This window comes from Entelurus aequoreus, linkage group LG15 (assembly GCF_033978785.1).
Source record: "Entelurus aequoreus isolate RoL-2023_Sb linkage group LG15, RoL_Eaeq_v1.1, whole genome shotgun sequence".
Taxonomy (NCBI): domain Eukaryota; kingdom Metazoa; phylum Chordata; class Actinopteri; order Syngnathiformes; family Syngnathidae; genus Entelurus; species Entelurus aequoreus.
This window is the reverse complement of record NC_084745.1, coordinates 35,420,230-35,441,074: the sequence shown is the minus strand read 5'-3', so window position 1 is coordinate 35,441,074 and position 20,845 is coordinate 35,420,230. Positions and strand designations below refer to the sequence as shown.

General features: G+C 39.4%; 1 protein-coding gene across 2 annotated transcripts in view; it reads right to left on the bottom strand.

Moving 5' to 3' along the window:
- Window positions 1-20,845, bottom strand: part of arfgef1 (ADP-ribosylation factor guanine nucleotide-exchange factor 1 (brefeldin A-inhibited)) — a 52,304-nt gene continuing 31,459 nt past the window's right edge. The window contains exons 13-40 of one of the 2 annotated variants that reach the window (XM_062021281.1): window positions 20,597-20,736; window positions 20,405-20,513; window positions 17,251-17,452; window positions 17,074-17,185; window positions 14,494-14,699; window positions 14,325-14,409; window positions 13,542-13,707; window positions 11,937-12,088; window positions 11,747-11,875; window positions 11,509-11,667; window positions 11,214-11,358; window positions 10,321-10,411; window positions 10,212-10,252; window positions 9,919-10,088; window positions 9,495-9,646; window positions 9,082-9,254; window positions 8,828-8,988; window positions 8,594-8,724; window positions 7,111-7,240; window positions 6,913-7,048; window positions 6,690-6,828; window positions 6,552-6,621; window positions 6,282-6,444; window positions 6,072-6,211; window positions 3,717-3,888; window positions 3,497-3,635; window positions 1,367-1,484; window positions 1-1,283 (exon numbers count right to left, since the gene is read on the bottom strand). In XM_062021281.1, the coding sequence (XP_061877265.1) occupies window positions 1,080-1,283; window positions 1,367-1,484; window positions 3,497-3,635; window positions 3,717-3,888; window positions 6,072-6,211; window positions 6,282-6,444; window positions 6,552-6,621; window positions 6,690-6,828; window positions 6,913-7,048; window positions 7,111-7,240; window positions 8,594-8,724; window positions 8,828-8,988; window positions 9,082-9,254; window positions 9,495-9,646; window positions 9,919-10,088; window positions 10,212-10,252; window positions 10,321-10,411; window positions 11,214-11,358; window positions 11,509-11,667; window positions 11,747-11,875; window positions 11,937-12,088; window positions 13,542-13,707; window positions 14,325-14,409; window positions 14,494-14,699; window positions 17,074-17,185; window positions 17,251-17,452; window positions 20,405-20,513; window positions 20,597-20,736 (3,935 nt within the window). In that variant the 3' untranslated portion in view covers window positions 1-1,079. The remainder of the gene's footprint in view (window positions 1,284-1,366; window positions 1,485-3,496; window positions 3,636-3,716; window positions 3,889-6,071; window positions 6,212-6,281; window positions 6,445-6,551; window positions 6,622-6,689; window positions 6,829-6,912; window positions 7,049-7,110; window positions 7,241-8,593; window positions 8,725-8,827; window positions 8,989-9,081; window positions 9,255-9,494; window positions 9,647-9,918; window positions 10,089-10,211; window positions 10,253-10,320; window positions 10,412-11,213; window positions 11,359-11,508; window positions 11,668-11,746; window positions 11,876-11,936; window positions 12,089-13,541; window positions 13,708-14,324; window positions 14,410-14,493; window positions 14,700-17,073; window positions 17,186-17,250; window positions 17,453-20,404; window positions 20,514-20,596; window positions 20,737-20,845) is intronic. The other variant, XM_062021282.1, reaches the window with a different exon arrangement.

The following is a 20,845-nucleotide window of genomic DNA, read 5'->3' as shown; positions in this document are numbered from 1 at the left end:
CTGACCTAAACTATTTGATTTTGAAAAATAAAATTAAACTTAATAAATGATAATACATTCAAATTGATCAGCAACATTAGCTCAAGAGCACAATATATAAAACACTATAACCTACAAAATAAAAATAAATAAAACATGTTCAAAAACTTTATTGACCTAGAACCTGATTAGAATGCCAGAGGGATGTATCGTACAGAAAGTTGTACATAATCTTTTTTTTTTTTGCAACATAGAAAACTTTACATTGCTGCATCATTTACATTGTGTTTCTACATCCATGAGGACTGCATCCCAATCATACATAAAGCACAGCTAACATCTCTCATTGCCTCTATACATATTACTTAACTCCGAACCCAAGAAAAAACAAAACAAATTCAATATATTATTAACTTTTGATTTTGTACACATGAGTGAAAACTAAGGTAAAACATGAAAACAGGTTGTTTAAGCAGCTGGCATCATAATGCTCTCGACTTCCAGTTTCAAAAGCACAGTCAACGCGTCTCCTTTTTAAAAACCTAACAACATATAAAATGGAATAATTTAACCCTTCACTTGCTGTTCAACTACAAATCATACCGTGTGTGGGAGATGTTACAGTCAAATAAATGATCAGAGAAGTAAAATCTCCAGTGCATTCCAATATGGAGTTCAAGTGCAGCAAATCCAGAGAAACAAATAAAAAATAAATGAGATCTAGTGTTATAAGATTACATTACATAGAAGTACGTCTGTACAACTAGTTTTGTCAGGCTAATCGATATTAGTGTTAGCCATTTGGGTGCAGGGAAATGTCACATTTCATAGTTGTGTTGAATATTTGCAAACCACGCATTCGTTACAATTTGTTTTTAAATATACAGTAAGAAGCACACTTGTGTTTATTTAAAATATATTCCATCTGAGCAGGTCAGAGATATGCGTTATGATCAGCAGTGTGGAGCTACAAACTTTCCGTGCTGATAGCCAACCTGCGAGGCAAAGGGCTTGAGGCTGCAGGCAGGTGGCGCCAGAGTAGCTGTGAGTCATCTGCAAGTGTTGGGACCACATGGAGACAGAAGCCTGAGGCAACATGGTCACTGAGCTTCCTCCTCTGCTTCAGGGCTCGTCTCTTGCCCGCCGGTGTCCGGTTGCTTCTCGGTTGCAGGAAGCGGCGCGATGTGAAACACGAAGCCGATGCGCAAGTAGAACCTTCTCAGGACGGCCCGGAGCTCTGGGATGAGGTCGAACTGCATGATCTCGCACAGGAGCGGGTAGTACCTGGACGCATGGGCCCTGAACTGACGGTAAGAAACACCAGACGGCATTTGTCAAATGATGGTTACTAAGTCACGCGACTCCCTTTCCTTTTATCAACACCCACCCGCTCATCGCTGATCTTCAGCACCCTGGTGAGGAAGAGGAGCAGCAGGTTGGTCCAGGCCTCCCTGTGGCTCTCGGAGGTCAACGCCAAGAAGTACGCCACGGCCTCACTGCACACACTAAACAACAAAGAAAGATGAACAATTACTGTACTGACCTTAATATAAGACACTATTTTTTGCACATAGTAAACAGTCACAGGGATGCGTTCACACTTTGCACGTTTGGTTCTGTTAAAAGGAACCCAGAGTTTGACGGTACGATTCCAGTCTGAGTAATAATCACGGTCTCACGATTATTAGGCATTGATTCATTTCACAGCAAAACATTTATAAAATCACACCAATCCTTAGAGATTTTGATGTTATTTATTACTGTCGGCAAGAACAGTAATTAAATAACATAAAAGAACTAAATAATAAATAAACAAAAATTATTAACAATAAATGATTTAATAATTGTATTCTTAATATAAGACTAAGATTAACTTTATTGATCCCGAGTAGAAAATGTTTCTCATGTAGGTAAACTAAACTGCTATCGTCATCAACTGCCATCCATGCCTATTTATTAATTTTGAATAATCAAATTTATAATGCTGTGGTAATAACTGGAATGCACATAATTAGGTGCCATGGGATAGAGCTGTTATTCTACAAACTTCTGATGTTATGTTAGTGTTTTACACTGGCTGTTAGGGGTGTCATCATTTTTTTCCGAATGAATCGCGAATATTACTTAAAAAAATAACAATTGATTAACAAATTTTTATATATATATATATATATATATATATATATATATATATATATATATATATATATATATATATATATATATTTTTTTTTTTAATCTGTCCTGTACAGTCACTCAAGCAAATCATATTGACGATATAGATGCCCATATCCGCTGGATCTGTGTTAAAAGTTTGGTTATAAATTCATTAAACAAAACCAAGTTTCTTTTAAGTAATATACCGGTATACATTTATCAGAGGAATGTAGTTAATCATATAACTGGCAACAAATGTTATTTGAATTCTGAATCGAATCATTAAATCCCTAAGAATCAAATTGTGTGGTGCCCAAAGATTCACAGCCCTACTGGCTACATTAACGTACAATGCCTATATTTATTCAGCAGGGAGAAAAGGTCAAATTCAACCACTTTTAGGATAATTTTAGAGCTTTCCTGTATTTTAGAGCGTTAATGGCTTATCTCTAATTTGAAATGGTCACTGAATGAGTACCGGTTGCTGTTTGTTTAAACATAATTGACTCAACGCTAAGCTACTGATTGTATATGACATGTTTATATTTACCTCAGTTCTTCACGAATAAACTTTCCACTAGCATTATTTAAATCAAAGATTATGTCTTACTTACTTTGGTGTGTAAAGCAGCACCGTATTGGACTGATTAGACCCTTTAGCCACAACTTTCTTTTGGCAGGTTTTGAAGATGGGTGAACCATTGTCTTTGGGCCGGAAAAGTTATTTGGTTTTCATTCCGTGCAAATTGTGCACATACAAGCGTTATGTTCTTTAATAGCGAGTGAGGAGGACTGAAACACACGGTATAGTGGAGCTTTTGCAGTGAAATCATTTGTGATGTTTTTAATCACGGTTAATTGTTGTATCCCTGGTGTGGACGCGACCATCCGAACCCTGAGGAGGAATTAATTTTAAGATGACGATCATCAACAAACTGTTCAAAAACAGGATTTGAAAAAATAAGAATTTTGTCTTAAAAATATTTTTACAAAACAGTGTCTTCGGGGAAAAAAGTGTAATTTCGGGTTGTGTTATATTTGGGTCAATACGGTAAAATTAAAGACAAAAAATGTAATATCGAAGAGTCTGATCAGAAGGAAAGGGTAAACTAATGCTAATTAGCTCCTGATTGATGGGATTATGAAAATGATCAGTTTTAGAAGGCTGTGACCTTTAACCTCTATTCTCAAACACTGCAACAATGCCATCTGTTAGCCATTAAGCCCCTCACTTTCCTTTACTCCACACATGACTACCTCCCACTAATCAGAGTGTCTGGTGGCGTATTATGGTCTGTCTAGCAGGGTGTCCACGTTCCCATGAAGCTGATTTCCCCTCAACACTCAATCATCGTCTTACTCGAGCAGTCGCCTCTGGACCTCCTCCCAGGCATCCTGCCGCGTCTGGTCCGTGTACATACGGAAAAGGATGCGCAGGCTGCACGCCAAGCTGCTGGTCTCCTGCTTTAACAGGTTAGGCTTGGACTTTCCTTTAAAACCTGCAGTGCACACACACAAGTAGTCACACACGCAGCATGGCCTTTCATAAATGCCACAACACATTCAAGTACGAGATTGACCTGCTTTCCACAGTAGAGTCCTCTGCTCGTTGTTGGAGTTGAACGCCTTAGAAAAGCGGTGCGACTCCAGCAAGCAGTCCAGCAACTTGAAGAGCTGCTGCGAGGTCAGGTAGCGGAACATGCCCTGGTCTTGTGTCTCCGTGGGGACATCTGATGCGTTTACAGCACCCCGCTAAATACAAGACAGAGGATTATTGAACACATTCCCTCTTGCTACAAACCAGAATTGTTTTTTTGATGGGTTACTAAGCCAAGTTTCTCTATCCAAAGCACACTTATATGAAGCTATCTGTGTCCAAAGTGTCTTGCTAAGGTGAAAAAAAAAGATTCAGCAGGGAGAAAAGGTCAAATTCAACCACTTTTAGGATCATTTTGGAGCTTTCCTGTATTTTACAGCGTTAATGGCTTTACTCTAGGCTATTGACTTTTAATATAGCAATGATACAAAGAGGAATGGGAAAAAACTGCCCAAAGATTGGTTTGCCAAGCTTGTGGCATCGTATTCAAAAAGACTTGAAGCTGTAATTGCTGCCAAATGTGCATCAACAAAGTATTGAGCAAAGGCTGTGAATAGGTATGCACATGTTTTTTTTTTAGTTCTTTAGTTTTTAATACAATTGCTAAATTAAAGAAAAACTACTTTTCACATTGTCATTATGGGGTATTGTTTGTAGAGTTTTGAGAACAAAAATTAATTTATTCCATTTTGGAATAAGGCTGTAATGAAATGTGGGAAAAAGTGAAGCGCTGTGAATACTTTCCGGATGTACTGCATCTTTTAGCTTTCTAAATTGTGTCAGTTCCGGTCAGAAGATACCCATTCGTCATGTAAAATGTACCTAAATTCAACATTATTTAATAAACATGGCTAAACAGTAGGGATGCATGATATGTATTTACCGGTATTTCGAGACCGATACTGATAACTTCCTGCTTTTCAAGACCGATACCTATAACTTATTTATTAGGGGTGTAGAAAAAATCAATTCGCATCCAAATCGCGATTCCTATTCATCCGATAATTATAAAAAAAATAATATGTTTTTAGGCCATCTCCGTGCAACCAGAAGGAGCTTTTCTAACCTGTAACCTGTTTTGAAAAGGTTATATTATAATTATTATACAAAATAATACATTGCGAGAATCGTGTCGAATCGAGAATGGATTCTGAATCGAATCGTCACCTCAGGAATCAGAATCAGATCGAATTGTTAGGTGCCCAAAGATTCATACTCCTATTATTTATGTATATTATATTTTGAATGTACATTTTAATGTTTTTTGTGCTCACTGGAGGTAAGAAAGTGTCAAAGAATGGTGGATTTGACAAACTCTTCCTGTAGATTTGTCCTAACCAAATATGACATCACATCAATAAATCAGTGAAGCTTGTATGTCCTGATAATGGATGGGCATGGTCTACATTTTAACCAATACTAGTACTAAAACTGTTCTAAAAAAATTGAAAACAGGCAAATTTTTGAAAATACAAAAAACTATGTATTTTTGAGGAATTTTGTTACACTAGTTTTATTTCTTAAGGGGCTGTACAATCTACAACCAATTGTCAGAATTTTGCAGCAATACAGAACATGCAAAAAACGGCTTACTTGAGTTGAGAATGCATAATGCTGAAAATACCCAGTGTCCCTGAATGCAACCTTGCTCGCTGTTGTGAGAAAGTGACGTGTTGTTGTAGTTACTGACGAGGCTAGCGCTGTAATGAGGGCTGCTCTTGCTGTGTTAAGGTTGGCAATGAAGTTTAAAAAGACTCTTTTGTGCTTCTGTCAGGATGCTACGTTACTTATTTTACAGCCGAGCACTTGTTGCAGTTGGATGAGTCTGCATTCACTTTGCACCGGAATAAGGCACTGTTGTCGCGTGTTTCTTGCATTGAACGAAGAAAGCACAGTCTACCAAATCAAATTCCTTGTGTGTTAAATATAGTTGGCCAATAAATCTGATTCTGATAGCTTCTTTTTCTGTTTTTTCAGTTTAGTGAGTGGCCAGTGAGGTTTGATGTGTAGACAACGAGTGTTTTTCTTTCCCCTTGCTGAGTGTTTGCAAGGCATTTGGTTCAGGTGGCACGCCGGATCGGATGTCTTCCTCTGATGAGTAGTGAGGTCTGGCAGTTTGGAACATCCTCTGAGGTAAGGGAGCTTGATTTGTTTACCCTAATTCCCCTACAACACAGTATGGGTAATCTCGCCTCATTGGAGCATTTTATTTAAAATTTCTACCAGTTATCAAAGTTATTGGATTATTGGTGTGACGTAATAATTTCCAATATCGACCCGATAATCATGCGGCCCTACAAAAGAGGCAACGTCTTCACTGGATTACAGTTGTTTGTACCTGAGCTGCAGCAAAGTTCTCTGCATCTTCCTTCTTACTGGTGGCGGGAAAGAAGACAATGTTGTCGATGGTCTGGATCAACTCCAGCTGCACCACACACTTAATGAGCAAGGCTGCGAACAAGCGATGCTCTAGCCCCCCTGCGGAACATCAAGCTCAGAACCTCCTTGGATGTGTGTGTCGCTTCCACTTTTAAAAGACCTCACTCACTCGCAGAGCTCCGGCTCCTGATGCCATCCTCGTTGGGCACAGCAGGGTTGGCGCCCTGTTGGCTCTGATGACGGCTCTCCACTGTGACCCTGTCGGCACTGCTGATGGAGCGCTCGTCATCGGGGCGGAGCTGCAGGTCCACTGACTTCTGGGAAATGGAGTCCTGAGAGGAAGGAGGACAGAAATTCAAACGATCTGGTAGACAAATCCGGGAAACCATCTGGAGCACATGTAAGTAACAAATGGTGATTAATTTAGCGGAAATCTTACCAGCTGCTTGTCTGACAGACTTTGTGTAAAGTGTTCTCCTTCTGCTCCTGCTGGCCTCCATGTTAACAGCCTGAGATACATGGAAAGCAATCATCAGATACTGTTGGCTTTAGGATCAGCACGTCTTGCAAGGCTTACGCGTTTGGGATTGTGGTCTTGAAGATGTCCAGCATGCAATTGCATGTCTTGTCCCACGTCTCGGGGGAGAACTTCTCACCATTCAGGATGACGACATTCTCCAGACAGTTAGTGCCTGAGCGGGCGAGCTGCTCATTATCTGCACACACACAAGCAAACACAGATGGTGACGCGCAAAAAAAGCATTCTAGAATGTCCTAGAAGTAGAGCCTCGTGCACCCACCTTGCTGCACACACCAGTAGAGCTGAGCTAAAATGTCATCCAGCAGCACGTCGTTCAGCGACTCAAAGTACTGTGTGAAGACGTCGCAGATGGCGTAAAGTGCGTGGTTGCAGGTGGTCGTCATCCACTCCGCTTTCTGTGGCGGTATCAAGGCCTCGGTGAGCGTCATGGAAGTTTTCTCAGAGGGCGGTGACTTACCTCGGTCTGTTGCTCGGGCAGCTTCATGTTGTCGAAGATCCTGAAAACGATCCTGAAGAGGTCTTGCCACCAGTGCTTCTCGAAAGTGTGCCCATATGTTTTCATCACTTCAAACATCACCGTCAAGCCCCTTGAAAAAACATACAGAGTAACATTACCAATTTCCACTTTATATTTTTTATCCAAGAGACTGAGGCAGCAATAAAAGGAAACCAGCAACCACACGTAGAGCAGCACTAGCCAGCAAGCTAAAAGCCCACAACAGCTCTTAAGACATTAAGGAGTGAGGTTAGCCACACTAGTTGGCATTTGTTAAACTAAGGCAGGGCTATTCAACTGGTGACCTAGGAGCAAATCCAGCCCTATATTGACCCCATACCCTCCCCTGAGTTCATTTCAAAACTTGGGGAACATTTTTGCAGCAAATTCTTAATAATGACTAGAGTGCTCCTGTTGTAAAGAGGAACTTGGAACATGTGAACACATTGGCAAATCCTTGCATTGACATTTTAACCTTGCTAGCAAACATATAACACTGGGGTTCAAATTTGTGATTTACAACTGAGGCATTCCTCTACGCACCCCTTCAAAATCTCTCCTTTTTGGTAGTTAACATTTTTTTTCTTTGTCATGTGATTTAGGTAACAAATGTGTTGCTGAAGCTTGTTTACTTTAGATACAGTCAGTAGTAATTTGTTCAACTTCTTTAGTCATACTAGTGGTAATCCTCAAAGTACCATTTTAGGTCCTCTCTTTTTCATCATTTGGGCTATTCAACTGGTGGCGCGCAAGTTTAGTTAAAAAAAACTTGTGAGAGACTCACATTTTTGCAACAGATTCTTAAAAACATTAAAGTGCTGTCATGTTTATGATCTTTGACTAGCTTTATTATATTTATAAATGGTTGATTTATATAGGCTAGTAAGGTAAAGTTTTGTACCTGACAAGTTTCGGCTATCTTGCTTCTGCAGCCTTCCTCAGAGGTGTCACGTGATGTTAGTGTGATGTCATCTGTGACGTGTTATATGGATTGTTCCATCCCACCTGAGGTGGTGGGATGGAACAATCCATCCCACCTGAGGTGGTGGGATGGAACAATCCATATAACACGTCACAGATGACGTCACACTAACATCACGTGACACCTCTGAGGAAGGCTGCAGAAGCAAGATAGCCGAAACTTGTCAGGTACAAAACTTTACCTTACTAGCCTATATAAATCAACCATTTATAAATACACATTAGTAGGCTAAATGAACCTCTTTAACATAGCTTTATTGTAGAAGGTCCTTAAAAACAGCAGAGCGGTTCTGTAACTCTGACAAAATAAATAAACCAAAATCAAATGTGTACTGTAGAGGACACTGGTTCTCCAGAATATACTAAATAAGACTAATAATGAAGGGAGAAGTCTGGCCCTCGATCCTTAGCTTTCTGGAAATGTGGCCTCCAAAACAATTCGGTACCCAAACTAGCAACACACCTGGTGCGGACGTCCAGTTTACACCTGTTGATGATGCAGGAGAGCTCGAAGAGAATGGGAAACCAGCCTCGCACCCACACGCGGTCCTCTGGTGCTACATTCATGTCATCACTGGTGTAGTCTTTGAAGGCCTGCCACAAAAAGGCAAGCAGTTATTACATAATTACGTTGCTTTAAAGACCGGATATGAGGCGCTTGAGCAGGATTATGCATTATCCAGAAAGTGATGACCACCTGTGGCCTTTCCGAGACATATTTGGCGCAGTGTCTGATGAGGCGAATGGCTTCCATGCTGGTGTCTGGAAAGGAGGCGTTGCAGGCAAACTCTGACAGACACTTGACAGCGTCCTGGAAGGAGTCGATGGTGGCCGCAAAGTGCTTCTCGAATACATTCGCTTGGAGAGGAAATGGGAATCATTATGTTCAATGTTTTTTTTTTTTTAACACAAATAATTCCTATTAAGCAGTCTTGAGTGTGAAGCACTCACTGACGATGTGCCCCGTGGTCTGAAAGGCCAGCTCCACAATGCTCTCGTCCTGGTCGGATGCAGCCAAGTGGAAGACAGAGAAGATGTTCTTCCAGCCAGAGCGAATGTTCGCCGCCTGGGAGTTCACCATCTGAGCGATGCAGCGCACCACCATGTCTCGGATGGTGGGCGACCTGAAGGAGGCAGGAAGGGAGGAGTGTTGAGGGTGGGATAATTGTCAACAAAGCTGCTGTGTGGTTGATGAACTGTAGAATAGGCAGCATAAGCGAGATGAATGGACACACTTTGCTGCAACTTGCCATCGCCAGAGAGATATATACTTCCACTGATTATCTTGCATCAATGGGAAAACTACAGAGCCTCATTTATAGCTGAGGATCCGAAACGGGTAAAGTCCACTGTTTTCTTCGTACCTGTTCTTCTTCATGATGTGCTCAAACGGCCGCAGGAAATCCTTCTGAAATCTGAAGTTGGCCAGCTCGCCCTTCTCCAAGAACTTCATGGACAGCTGCCTGAGGGAGTCCACTGCGAAAATGGCCACGTCTTCATTGGAATTACAGCCCACCTGCCAGGGGATAGTGGATGTGATAAAAAAAACAACCTTCTAGGGCTGTAATGTGCATGGCAGAACAACAGATGGTGCTACAACTTTAAACCACGAGGCCATTTCAACCAATCAGAAGCCTGAAGAAACACATTTCTGGAAAAGACATTTGAATATTTGTAAAATAATGGTAGGTTCACAGCTCACATCTATTTTGTCGCATTAAATATTCAACTAAAATGATCTAAAACGCTCAAGTTAAATCCCTTCTATGCCACTGAATTGTGGCCCACCTTGTTGAAGTGGTCTCCGATGACCTCCCAGATCCTGGACCACTGCAGCCTGATGCGGCCCATGTTGTAGTAGGAGATCTCCACTATTTTCTGCAGGCTGAACATTCGCGGGTGCGTGGGCGAGGCCAGCTCATCCATGGATACGGCGCACAGCCAGCGCACAAAATCCACTTGACGCACAGAGAGATGTTCTCAATGAGCAATGAACTCTCTCAACGAGCAATGAACTCTCTCAACGAGCAATGAACTCTCTCAACAATGACTTCAAAGTCGTCAATCAGTCGTGGACTCACCTATTGCATTGCCATCAAGTCTGGTAGAACCTGTGAATATCCTAAAGCAGAGAAAACATGACAAAGTCATTGAAATTATGTTTAATGATGTTTAGTGTTTTTGTTGTACCTGTCCACAGCCACCACCACACTCTGAGAGCTGGTTTCTCCGATGGACTCCTGAATACTGGCAATCTGCTTCCGGTCCACCGTACCACCAACTGCACAACAGGACAGAAAGGTGATCAGTAACAGCAGATTTGACTCTTTCGTCAAGATGTTGGCCTCAATACACCTGGGCTGATAACAAAATGTTGCTGTACGATAGATATATTGTCCCACAAATTATTATAAACTATTTTATTGTCAGCATTATTGTATCATGTAATCATAATACAGTATATAATACTAATAATAAAAGTTACCCTTTAAAATGCAATATACGTTCATCTCTCATTGGTATTTTTACCATTGTAATTGGAAGGTGAAAAACTTTTACTTATCTTAAAATAAACAAACAATAAAAATTTGATTTACTCAGTTTCTGTAAGCAAAAATTGCCCATCAATAAATATTTCATATCTTGAAGTACACTTTTTCCCTAGTTGGGAAAACTGGGTCACACGTTTGTTTTGTTGTTTTATTATTCCCACACAGGGACATTTGGCTTTGCAATTATCGTTTTTCCTCATAATCGTTGCTACCTTGCGCTGCTTCTCACTAGCGAGTCGCAACAAGCAAAGCTCTTTGTCTGTGCATCGTGTGTATGTAAGCTAGCGGTCTCGCCTTGGCATAAGCGAGACAAAGATTTTGGATGACTTATGAGAGGGTTCACTCGGTTTGTTTACTTCTTCTATTAGATAAACACACTCAGGTGCTGAGAGTGATGCACAAAGTGAGACAGAGAAAAAAAAACACCCACACAGAGAATGTATTGATGCTGGCAAAGTTATTTTTCATTTATCGTTGATTAATTGATTTAATAACCCAGGCCTAGACATAACAGAATGATGTGCTACTAACCCAGGCCCAAGTACTCATCGTTGTTCTGCTCCTTGGTACTGGCCACAAAGCCCTCTCTGCCCCGCACTGTCCCTGAAATGTAGCGGGCCTTCACCCCGGTGCCGATCAGCTGAGCCAGCTCCAGCTGACTGATGCACTTCATGATCTGAATGGATAAAAACATCCACACTGATTCATAGCATGAATACCTTGGAACATGTCCTCAATTGCCTTAAGACAAAATGAGGAAATATTTCACAAGTGTATCTTTTATAAATGACAATAATGTACTGATCTGACAGTTAAAAAGAATAACCTCATGCCAGGAGTTTCCCAGGTAGTTTCCGTCGGTGTGTGCCACAGTGATGAGCGTCTTGATGGTGTCGATGTTCTTCTGCTTCATTTCGGCGATGCCCGAGCTGGCGGTGAGCAGTGTGAACCTGGCCAGGGCCTGAACATAGGCGTCCCTCTCCAGCTGAAATAAACAACAAGCACAGTCCAAATTAGTCAGAACAGATAAGAGGCCAAGCCCCTCCCGCTTTAGATTCCAGCACCTGTATGGAGAAGATGCATGCTATTCTGATGGCCCAGCGGATCCCTTCTAGACACAGCGACGCCACATCGGGGTCGTCGCAGTCTTGCAGGCCCACGCTAAACGCGGCAAGGAAGGGCGTCCACGCCAGCTGAGAGTAAACAACAGGTTAGCATGTAGTGGGCGACTGCAAGCATTTGGTGGCGTTCTACCTTAAACATAGGCCTGACGTGCTCCAGGTGCGTGGCGCTGGTGAACGGAGCCTGCACGTGGCTGACGGCCTCCATCAGGGCTTTGGCCGTCTTGGCCATCTGCTCCATCTCCACGTTGTAGAGGAGGCGGCGTTGCTTCTCGCTGGCCACACCTAAGCACAACGCCACAATATGAACACACTGGAAGACCACTTAGCAGTATTGTGTTATCTTGTGAGTTATTAACAATGCAAGGCCCACAAATACTGACTTCTACAATTATTTTTTTTTCAATTCGAAATGTAATTCCTCAACTTCCCCACTAGGTAGAGCAACTGCAGTTTAATAACACATACTGTAATGCAAGACAAAATCCAATAGATGTCCCAGGGCAGGGGTCACCAACCTTTTTGAAACCAAGAGCTACTTCTTGGGTACTGATTAATGCGAAGGGCTACCAGTTTGATACACACTTAAATAAATTGCCAGAAATAGCCAATTTGCTCAATTTACCTTTAACTCTATGTTATTATTAATAATTAATGATATTTACACTTAATTGAACGGTTTAAAAGAGGAGAAAACACGAAAAAAAATGACAATTAAATTTTGAAACATAGTTTATCTTCAATTTCGACTCTTTAAAATTCAAAATTCAACCGAAAAAAAGAAGAGAAAAACTAGCTAATTTTAATCTTTTCGAAAAAATAAAAAAAATAATTTATGGAACATCATTAGTAATTTTTCCTGATTAAGATTAATTTTAGAATTTTGATGACATGTTTTAAATAGGTTAAAATCCAATCTGCACTTTGTTAGAATATATAACAAATTGGACCAAGCTATATTTCTAACAAAGACAAATCATTATTTCTTCTAGATTTTCCAGAACAAAAATTTTAAAAGAAATTCAAAAGACTTTGAAATAAGATTTAAATTTGATTCTACAGATTTTCTAGATTTGACAGAATAATTTTTTTGAATTTTAATTATAATAAGTTTGAAGAAATATTTCACAAATATTCTTCGTCGAAAAAACAGAAGCTAAAATGAAGAATTAAATTAAAATTTATTTATTATTCTTTACAATAAAAAAAATAAATTTACTTGAACATTGATTTAAATTGTCAGGAAGGAAGAGGAAGGAATTTAAAAGGTAAAAAGGTATATGTGTTTAAAAATCCTAAAATCATTTTGAAGGTTGTCTTTTTTCTCTAAAATTGTCTTTCTGAAAGTTATAAGAAGCAAAGTAAAAAAATTAATTAATTTATTTAAACAAGTGAAGACCAAGTCTTTAAAATATTTTCTTGGATTTTCAAATTCTATTTGAGTTTTGTCTCTCTTAGAATTAAAAATGTCGAGCAAAGCGAGACCAGCTTGCTAGTAAATAAATAAAATTAAAAAAATAGAGGCAGCTCACTGATAAGTGCTGCTATTTGAGCTATTTTTAGAACAGGCCAGCGGGCTACTCATCTGGTCCTTACGGGCTACCTGGTGCCCGCGGGCACCGCGTTGGTGACCCCTGTCCCAGGGGATACATTGTAGTGGTCTACAACTGTGCATTTCTGGTATTAGTGCTATTATTACTGGCTCATGATTTGAATGATATTTTACCAAAATACTCACTGTGCTTGCTGGACTTGATGGTTAGCTCTTTTGTCTCCTTCATAGCGATCTTTTTTCCTGCGATCTCATCATAGATGGCTGACAGATATTCCTCCGGGAGGTCTTTGCTGTCGTTGATTCCGCGGTTCATCTTGATGTACTGTTCCTTTGTCATTTTATTCTTCACCTTGTTATGAGTGGAAAAAACAGCAAAGGATGACAACATGCTTCCAGTAAATGTTCCAATTAATCTGTTGTCAACACTGGCATTAACAGCTGTGGCTGTAAGCAACCTCATAATGATGTTGTATTATTAAATCCACAAGATGGATTGCATGAATGGTCATTTATATACCTCAGCATGTATTTTAAAATGGTAGTTGCACTATTCAGCTGTTATACTTGTCTTATTTGAGTTATTAACGCTGAGTAAGCAGTTTGCCTCTTACTGCCATTACAAAATGGTTCTGTTGCTGATATTTCTTGCAATACTCTTGTTAATGAATGTGCTTTCTCATTCACTAAAGTCGTTAAGAGTTCAAATTAAATATGAATATATTAAATAATATTTAAAATACAATAATTAACTTACATATTTAAACATATCTTCATATTTAATTAATATTTTATGGTTTAAATATTTCATTGTAAAATAAATATTAATATATTAAATAATCAAAATAAAATTATGAATTTCAATATATATTAATATTTAACTAACAATGACATTTTTAAAACATACAAATATTTGCAGTTTTGGTGAATAGAAGCCCTGTTTATAATTGTATTTTGTAGTATACATACTTGTGGACTGTGAAGGTCAGTTGTCAGCATGATGATAGAGTAGGCAAGCACGTAGGCTGTGTCTGCGCTCGCAAAGAGTGTTTGCCTGCAAGTCAAAACATGTTTCGAATAAACCCAATTTCATTCAACCTAATCCATAGCTTGGAGATACTCATTCTTTCTTACTCACCCCTGATTGCACTCGAGGTATCTGGCGGCAAATTTCTCCATGAGCCGGTCGATCTTTTGGGCCTCGCCGGGCAGCCGAAAGCCCTCCAGAAATATCCTGAGCGCCGAGACAAAGTCTTTGCCTTGGAAGTCCATTTGATCCACGTAGGCATACATCACCTCTTTATTAAAACGGTCATTGTCACCAAGAAACTCCCCCACTTGAGTCTAAGGGAGCGCAAACAGAGAGAGACAAAAGACAGAGGAGGCTGATTTAGTTGTACTTGAAAAATAATGTACACCAGCTGTATTCAACTGGCAACCTTTTTGACATCAGACAATCCCACATGTTCAGTTTACAACTTCACCCACATATTAAAAAAAAACAGCAGAAAACTAGGAACTATGATTTGTATTTTGCAGTAAATCCTTCAAAATTACAGACTGCTACTCTTATATATAATATCTTTGACTGGCAATTTTACAGTAGATTCCTATTAACAGCAGAAAACTATCATACATAGAATCTTTGACTTACATTGTTGCAATAGATTCTTAAACAGCAGTCCACACTTAGTGGTCGTATGTAATATTTCAAACTAGCATTTTTGCAGTAGATTCCGAAAAACAGCAGAGATCTCCTTTCATACATAAGAAGCTTGGACTTTCATTTTTGCAGTCAATCCTGAAAAAGAGCAGGCCATTACTGCCAACATACAATCTTTAAATCGCATTGTTCCTGAATGTAAACAAATGCCATGGGTGGATTTACACCTGACATCCACCGTAATGATACAAGAGCGTATTTAGTCGAGACTACTATGATAACATCGATATTTTCTATCGTCACAAAATCTTTTTTCCTTTTTAAAAAATTCATATTATGTTTATAAACTCAGGAAATACATCCACACACATGAGGACTTAAAATATGACCAATGTATGATCCTGTAACTACTTGGTATCGGATCGATACCTAAATTTGTGGTATCATCAAAAACTAATGTAAAGTATCTAAACAACAGAAGAATAAGTGATTATTACATTTTAACAGAAGTGTAGATCGAACATGTTGAAATGGAAAATAACCAGATATTAACAGTAAATGAACAAGTGGATGAAAGATTTATTTTTACAGCTTGTCCTTCATAATTTTGACAAAATAACAGAATGAAAAATTACACAATATGTTACTGCATAAGTCAGCAGACAAATTAGGAGCCTTTGTTTGCTTACTTACTACTAAAAGACAAGTTGTCTAGTATGTTCGCTTTTATTTAAGGCCAAAACTGTTCTTTGATTGCAATAAGAAACATATGTTTAATGTACCAAAATATTTTTTGTTAAAATAAAGCCAATAATGCCATTTTTTGTGGTCCCCTTTATTTAGAAAAGTATCGAAATACATTTTGGTACTGGTACCGGTACCAAAACATTGGTATCGGGACAACCCCACCTCCAACTGATACTTTATTTTTGGTCACTCAACTGACAGAGGCTTAGTTAATATAATTATCTCCAATGTGGCAAATAAACTACATTTCTTAGTATCTTAAGTATTATTATCACTGGAGGATGAGGCTACACAGTAAAAGCAAGCCAGGAGCAGGCATGCTAATTTTAAAGCTAGCTTGAAACAACCCAAGAAATAGTTTAAGTTTAAATGTTTATTTTCATGTTTACAAATTAAGGGAATGTTTCCCTGGACAGTGGAAGACTTTGAGGGAAAAATCTAAAGGATTTGAAAGAGTAGTGTTTATTTACAATTTTGTGTAATAAAAGACAATAAGGAACTAGTTTAAATATTGTGTTGATATTACAGTTTATAGCACACACCATAAATATATTGAAAAGTGTACAGTTAACACGTGATCTGTACTAGTATCAGACGATTTTGCTCATGGAATAAGCAGCATAAAACCCTGATCGGAACATCCGTACTCAAAACACAGAGATCCCCTCTCCTACAGTAGGGGGGATTAATATTCCCCATTCGTTGCAGTTTTCCTGACACATGAAACGTGCCATGTGGCAGTAGAGTGTTGAATATCTTAAAATGTGTTTTGTGGCAATTCCAACTTTGACCACAGTGTCAGTTGCTATGAAGAGTGGCACCATTTTCAGTAGACTGCATTGCAAAATGATTAACCCACCCCCTTTCCTCTCGCAAGATCCACCCAGGTATGGGGCCATATGAATCCCTTCCCTCCTGTACATAGGACTTTTGACTTGCATTTTTGCAGTAGTTCCTTAAAAACAGCAGAGCTGTCACATGTCGCTCCTGTCACATATAAGATATGTAGCCAGCGTTTTTGCAGTGGGTCTTTAAAAACAGCATATTAACACATCTAAGAGGAAGATGTTATCAATGTACACGTGGTTATGCTCCTGAAGGCTGCCCAGTTGAGTGCCCTCCCCTCCAATTAGAGTTAACATTTACGCTGCTTTCAAGCCTCGGGGCTGCATTGACCGCCTGTCACTTTAATGCTGAAGGACATTTTCATTATGTCTGTGTAGTTTAATGAAAGCGGCGGATGAAAAGGGGATGTAACTTGTTTGTCTGCAAAGATATTCCAAAATAAAAATTGGCGGAACTTCTCACCGAATCAATGCGTTCCTCCTGATGCAGGAACTGAGCCAGGTCCTCGGGCGTTGTACCCAACATGCCTTGCTCTTGAAGGTACTGGATGCCTCTCTTTGGTTTCTTGTTGAACCTTGGTTAATTAAATTAGAATGAATAATCACGTCGTTAACTGAGTTTCTTTTCATGGCAACTCACAGGTCTATCCCCTGCTCGATGATCTCCTTCTGCTGTTTGAGGACCTCAAACTGCTCGGGGTTGTCCGTGCCCGACATCTGTGTGCTGTAGCTGCCGATGCCAGACGAGGCGGTGGAGTCCAGGGAGTTGATGCTCCCGTAGCGGTTGATGGTCTCGGGGGCCCGCGTCTCACTGCTCTCCTGCTCTGACGGTTTCTCTTGGCCTGAAGGGGGGAGAGCGTATGCAAAGACGTCACGGTGGGGTGAGTGTGGCTAAACCTGTTCTACAAACACCCTCAAATCATCACAATGGAGATAGGTCAATGAGGAATGAGGGTAAATAAGAGCTACAAAAAAAGGTATAACAAGCACATCAAATAAGAAGGCTTATGTTGGATACTACTATAGGGGTTAGCAGTACCAGAGTAGAAAAACAAGTTACCTCTATATTGAAGCTACTACCATATACAGTATATCTGAATAATGACACCAAAAGACTTCCAAAGTTTGCGAATAAATAGATATGATTAAAATAGTATCAATCTCACAGAGATTCCTTAGCCATTTTGAGAGTTAAGAGGAAGCCAGTCACGTGATCCGTGATTTCTGTACTACATCGTAGTGTGCTAGGGGGGCAGTACATTTAAGAAGGACAGCTCCAGACTGGAGAAACTGATCAGGCGGGCCGGTTCTACGATCAGAATAAAACTGGACTCACTGGTGACGGTGGCAGAGAAGAGGACTGTGGAAAAACTAGTGAGCATCCTGGATGATGCCAGTCACCCTCTGCATACCGTTATCAGTAGCCAAAGGAGCATGTTCAGTGCTAGACTGCTTCATCCCAAGTGCAGGACTAATAGACTAAAAAACTCCTTTGTCCCACACGCCATTAGACTGTACAACTCCTCTAAATTATGATCCAGAAACTTATATTTTTGAGCCCGAATACAAAGAGGATGAGCAGTAAGTTTTTGAAGCCAAGTGCTAAACGGATGCAGCTTTATTGTAACATTATATATAACAGGGGTTCTGAACCTTTTTGACCTCAGGGCCCAACTTTTTTACTCTAATATTAACACTGAATTATTAACCTTACTGTTGATTTTAATAGTAGTTAATCATTATATCTAACTTACTTACAGTTTAACATTATAAACCTTGTCAAATGATATGAAAGCATGTGTTAATCACAAATATTATTATCAAAGATTAGGTCAGGCTGATTACATAATAAATATTAATCAAATATACTGCAAAAGAAAAGACTCAAGTTGATGAAAAATACATTTAGATACAATTACACGGTGCTAAAATGAATGGATTCTAACTAAATTTATAATAAATAATAATTTAGGTGCAAATGTACATAAAGCTTCACCATTTATATAAAGCACTTGCTAGGTGCTAAACATACAAACGAACCATGATAAACAATAATAAAACAAAAACTTACTGTTATATTTCCACTCTCGCTGGGATACCGATTGACGGAACGCTCACATATTTACGTTTAGATGAAGATTCAATCACAATCTTTAAAAAGGGTTAAAAGAAAGTTGCTACATTTAAAGTCTTTTTCACCATCTCGGTGGATGTCAACGTGTACCAGCCTCTCGATCCATGGCCACATTTGTCAACTACCAGGTGAGAGCTGCATTAATTATAATCTAGAATTTACTTTTAGCAAATTTGAGATGAAGCAGGAGCAGCCGCCAGCTAATAGTGTGTCAACAATAGCAGCGTAAGCTAGCATTAGATCAATGTTATCAATGCGCAGCTAAAATAGGCCGTCTGCATTGGCGCTTATAATAACAATATCACTCATATTTGGTTGAAATTCAGGTCACGACATATTAATGGAGTATTGTTGGCGCTTTCTGGATGTTTTTAGAGAGTATAATGGGTGCAATAGAGGACCCTCGAACTGTTGACTCAATTGTTAGCTATTTATTTACAATTTCGAATGCATAAAAAAAAAGCCAAATGTATGTGTTCTTGTCTTACATAAGGATTGTGAATGATAAACACCACATCTCTATCCAATTTTTGTGTATTCCCAGTATGATTGAACTGATTAAATAGAGTATAGAAGCATTACCACAGTGACGTAGAATCTGCAGAAACTGACCAAGATATTCAGAGCGGAATATTCAAAATGGTCGACTGAATTTGTGGCATTTTGTGACGTTTAGACAGTATTTTCACATATTTGCGGATTGTAAATACGATTGGTTAAGGTTTAATGAATACAATGAAACACAATTAAGCATATAAAGTCAACTTGTTTTTCCACTCTATTGGTACTTTAAAGAGAGATAGATGGATGAATGGATCTTAGCATCCAGGAGCTAACATAGGAGGAAAAATAAAGACAAAAAAAATTAGAATAAATATTTAGTCTATTATTTTTGTTACATTTATTATGGGTTTTAACAATTGTATTAATACTTAAATTTTGATAAACAATGCTTTATAAAGAATTATTTAACGCATCTATTTCATGTTACTAAAAGAATGGGAAACTAATATAAAAAAAAAGAGTGGCAAAGAAAGCTGCAGAGACGATCTAAGGGTTCTGGTTCCGCTGTAACCCTGTGCCGCGTTAGAGCGTCGGCTTACACGTCGGAAACTCTTTAAAACATTTACTACAGCGTCACAGGAAATGTGAGCTGGCATTTATGCTCCCCATTCTTTGTTCCCGAGACAAGAGAATAAGCGGTACATCAAGGTGTAATGGTTGCAGTTTGTACTGGGCACTGAATGCGCTACACTGAGAGCTGTTTCCAATATTTTGGTCACCTCAGTAACCACAAAAAATGCCAAACTAATTCAACTAAAACCACAGACACCCACAGAGAAAACGGCTTTGATCAGGCTAGTCATGTCACATTACAGTCTAACAACCACTTCCATTCTACTGGTACCTGCTTTCGCTTTTCAGTCATGCACAAAAAGGAGAAAATTACAGTAAGAGTTATTATTTATATCAAATACTGTTATTTACTAGGAGCTCCTGCTACATCCCCTAATGACTTAAGGCAATGCAACATTCCTTGCCAGTGATTGGACCAGCATAGCTAGAAGCTAAGATATATTTTTACAATATTTGCTTTAAATGTCATGATACTCAAAGAATAACAATAGAAGTAGCGAGGTGACATCACAGGTGGTCTTACCAAGGCTGGTCTGTGAGTTGGGGTTGACATATTGGTCCTTGCTCCACTCCACCATACATTTCAGGATGGACACCAGACATTCAAGACCTTTCTTTCTCAAAGTTAGCTCCTAGGATGGATACAGGAATCATCATAATTTAGCGCATTGCACTAAATGATTTACACACAGAAATATAGGCAAAATGGGGTCACCTGCAGGGGTGTGGTGCCGAGCTCGTGGCCGGCGCGACCCTGCGCTATTTTCGAGAGGTCATTGACCAGTCGCTCGAATATGTTGGCGGCGTTCAAGTCACAGTCGTAGTTGACGTAGATGTCCACCACACTCTGGGCATCTACAGTAAAGGACAAATCGGCAGAGGAGTAACCTCACTACTATCGACATTTTGACATTCATTACATGAGCTGTATGAAAATGTAGCCTTTAGAATGCAAACTGGATTT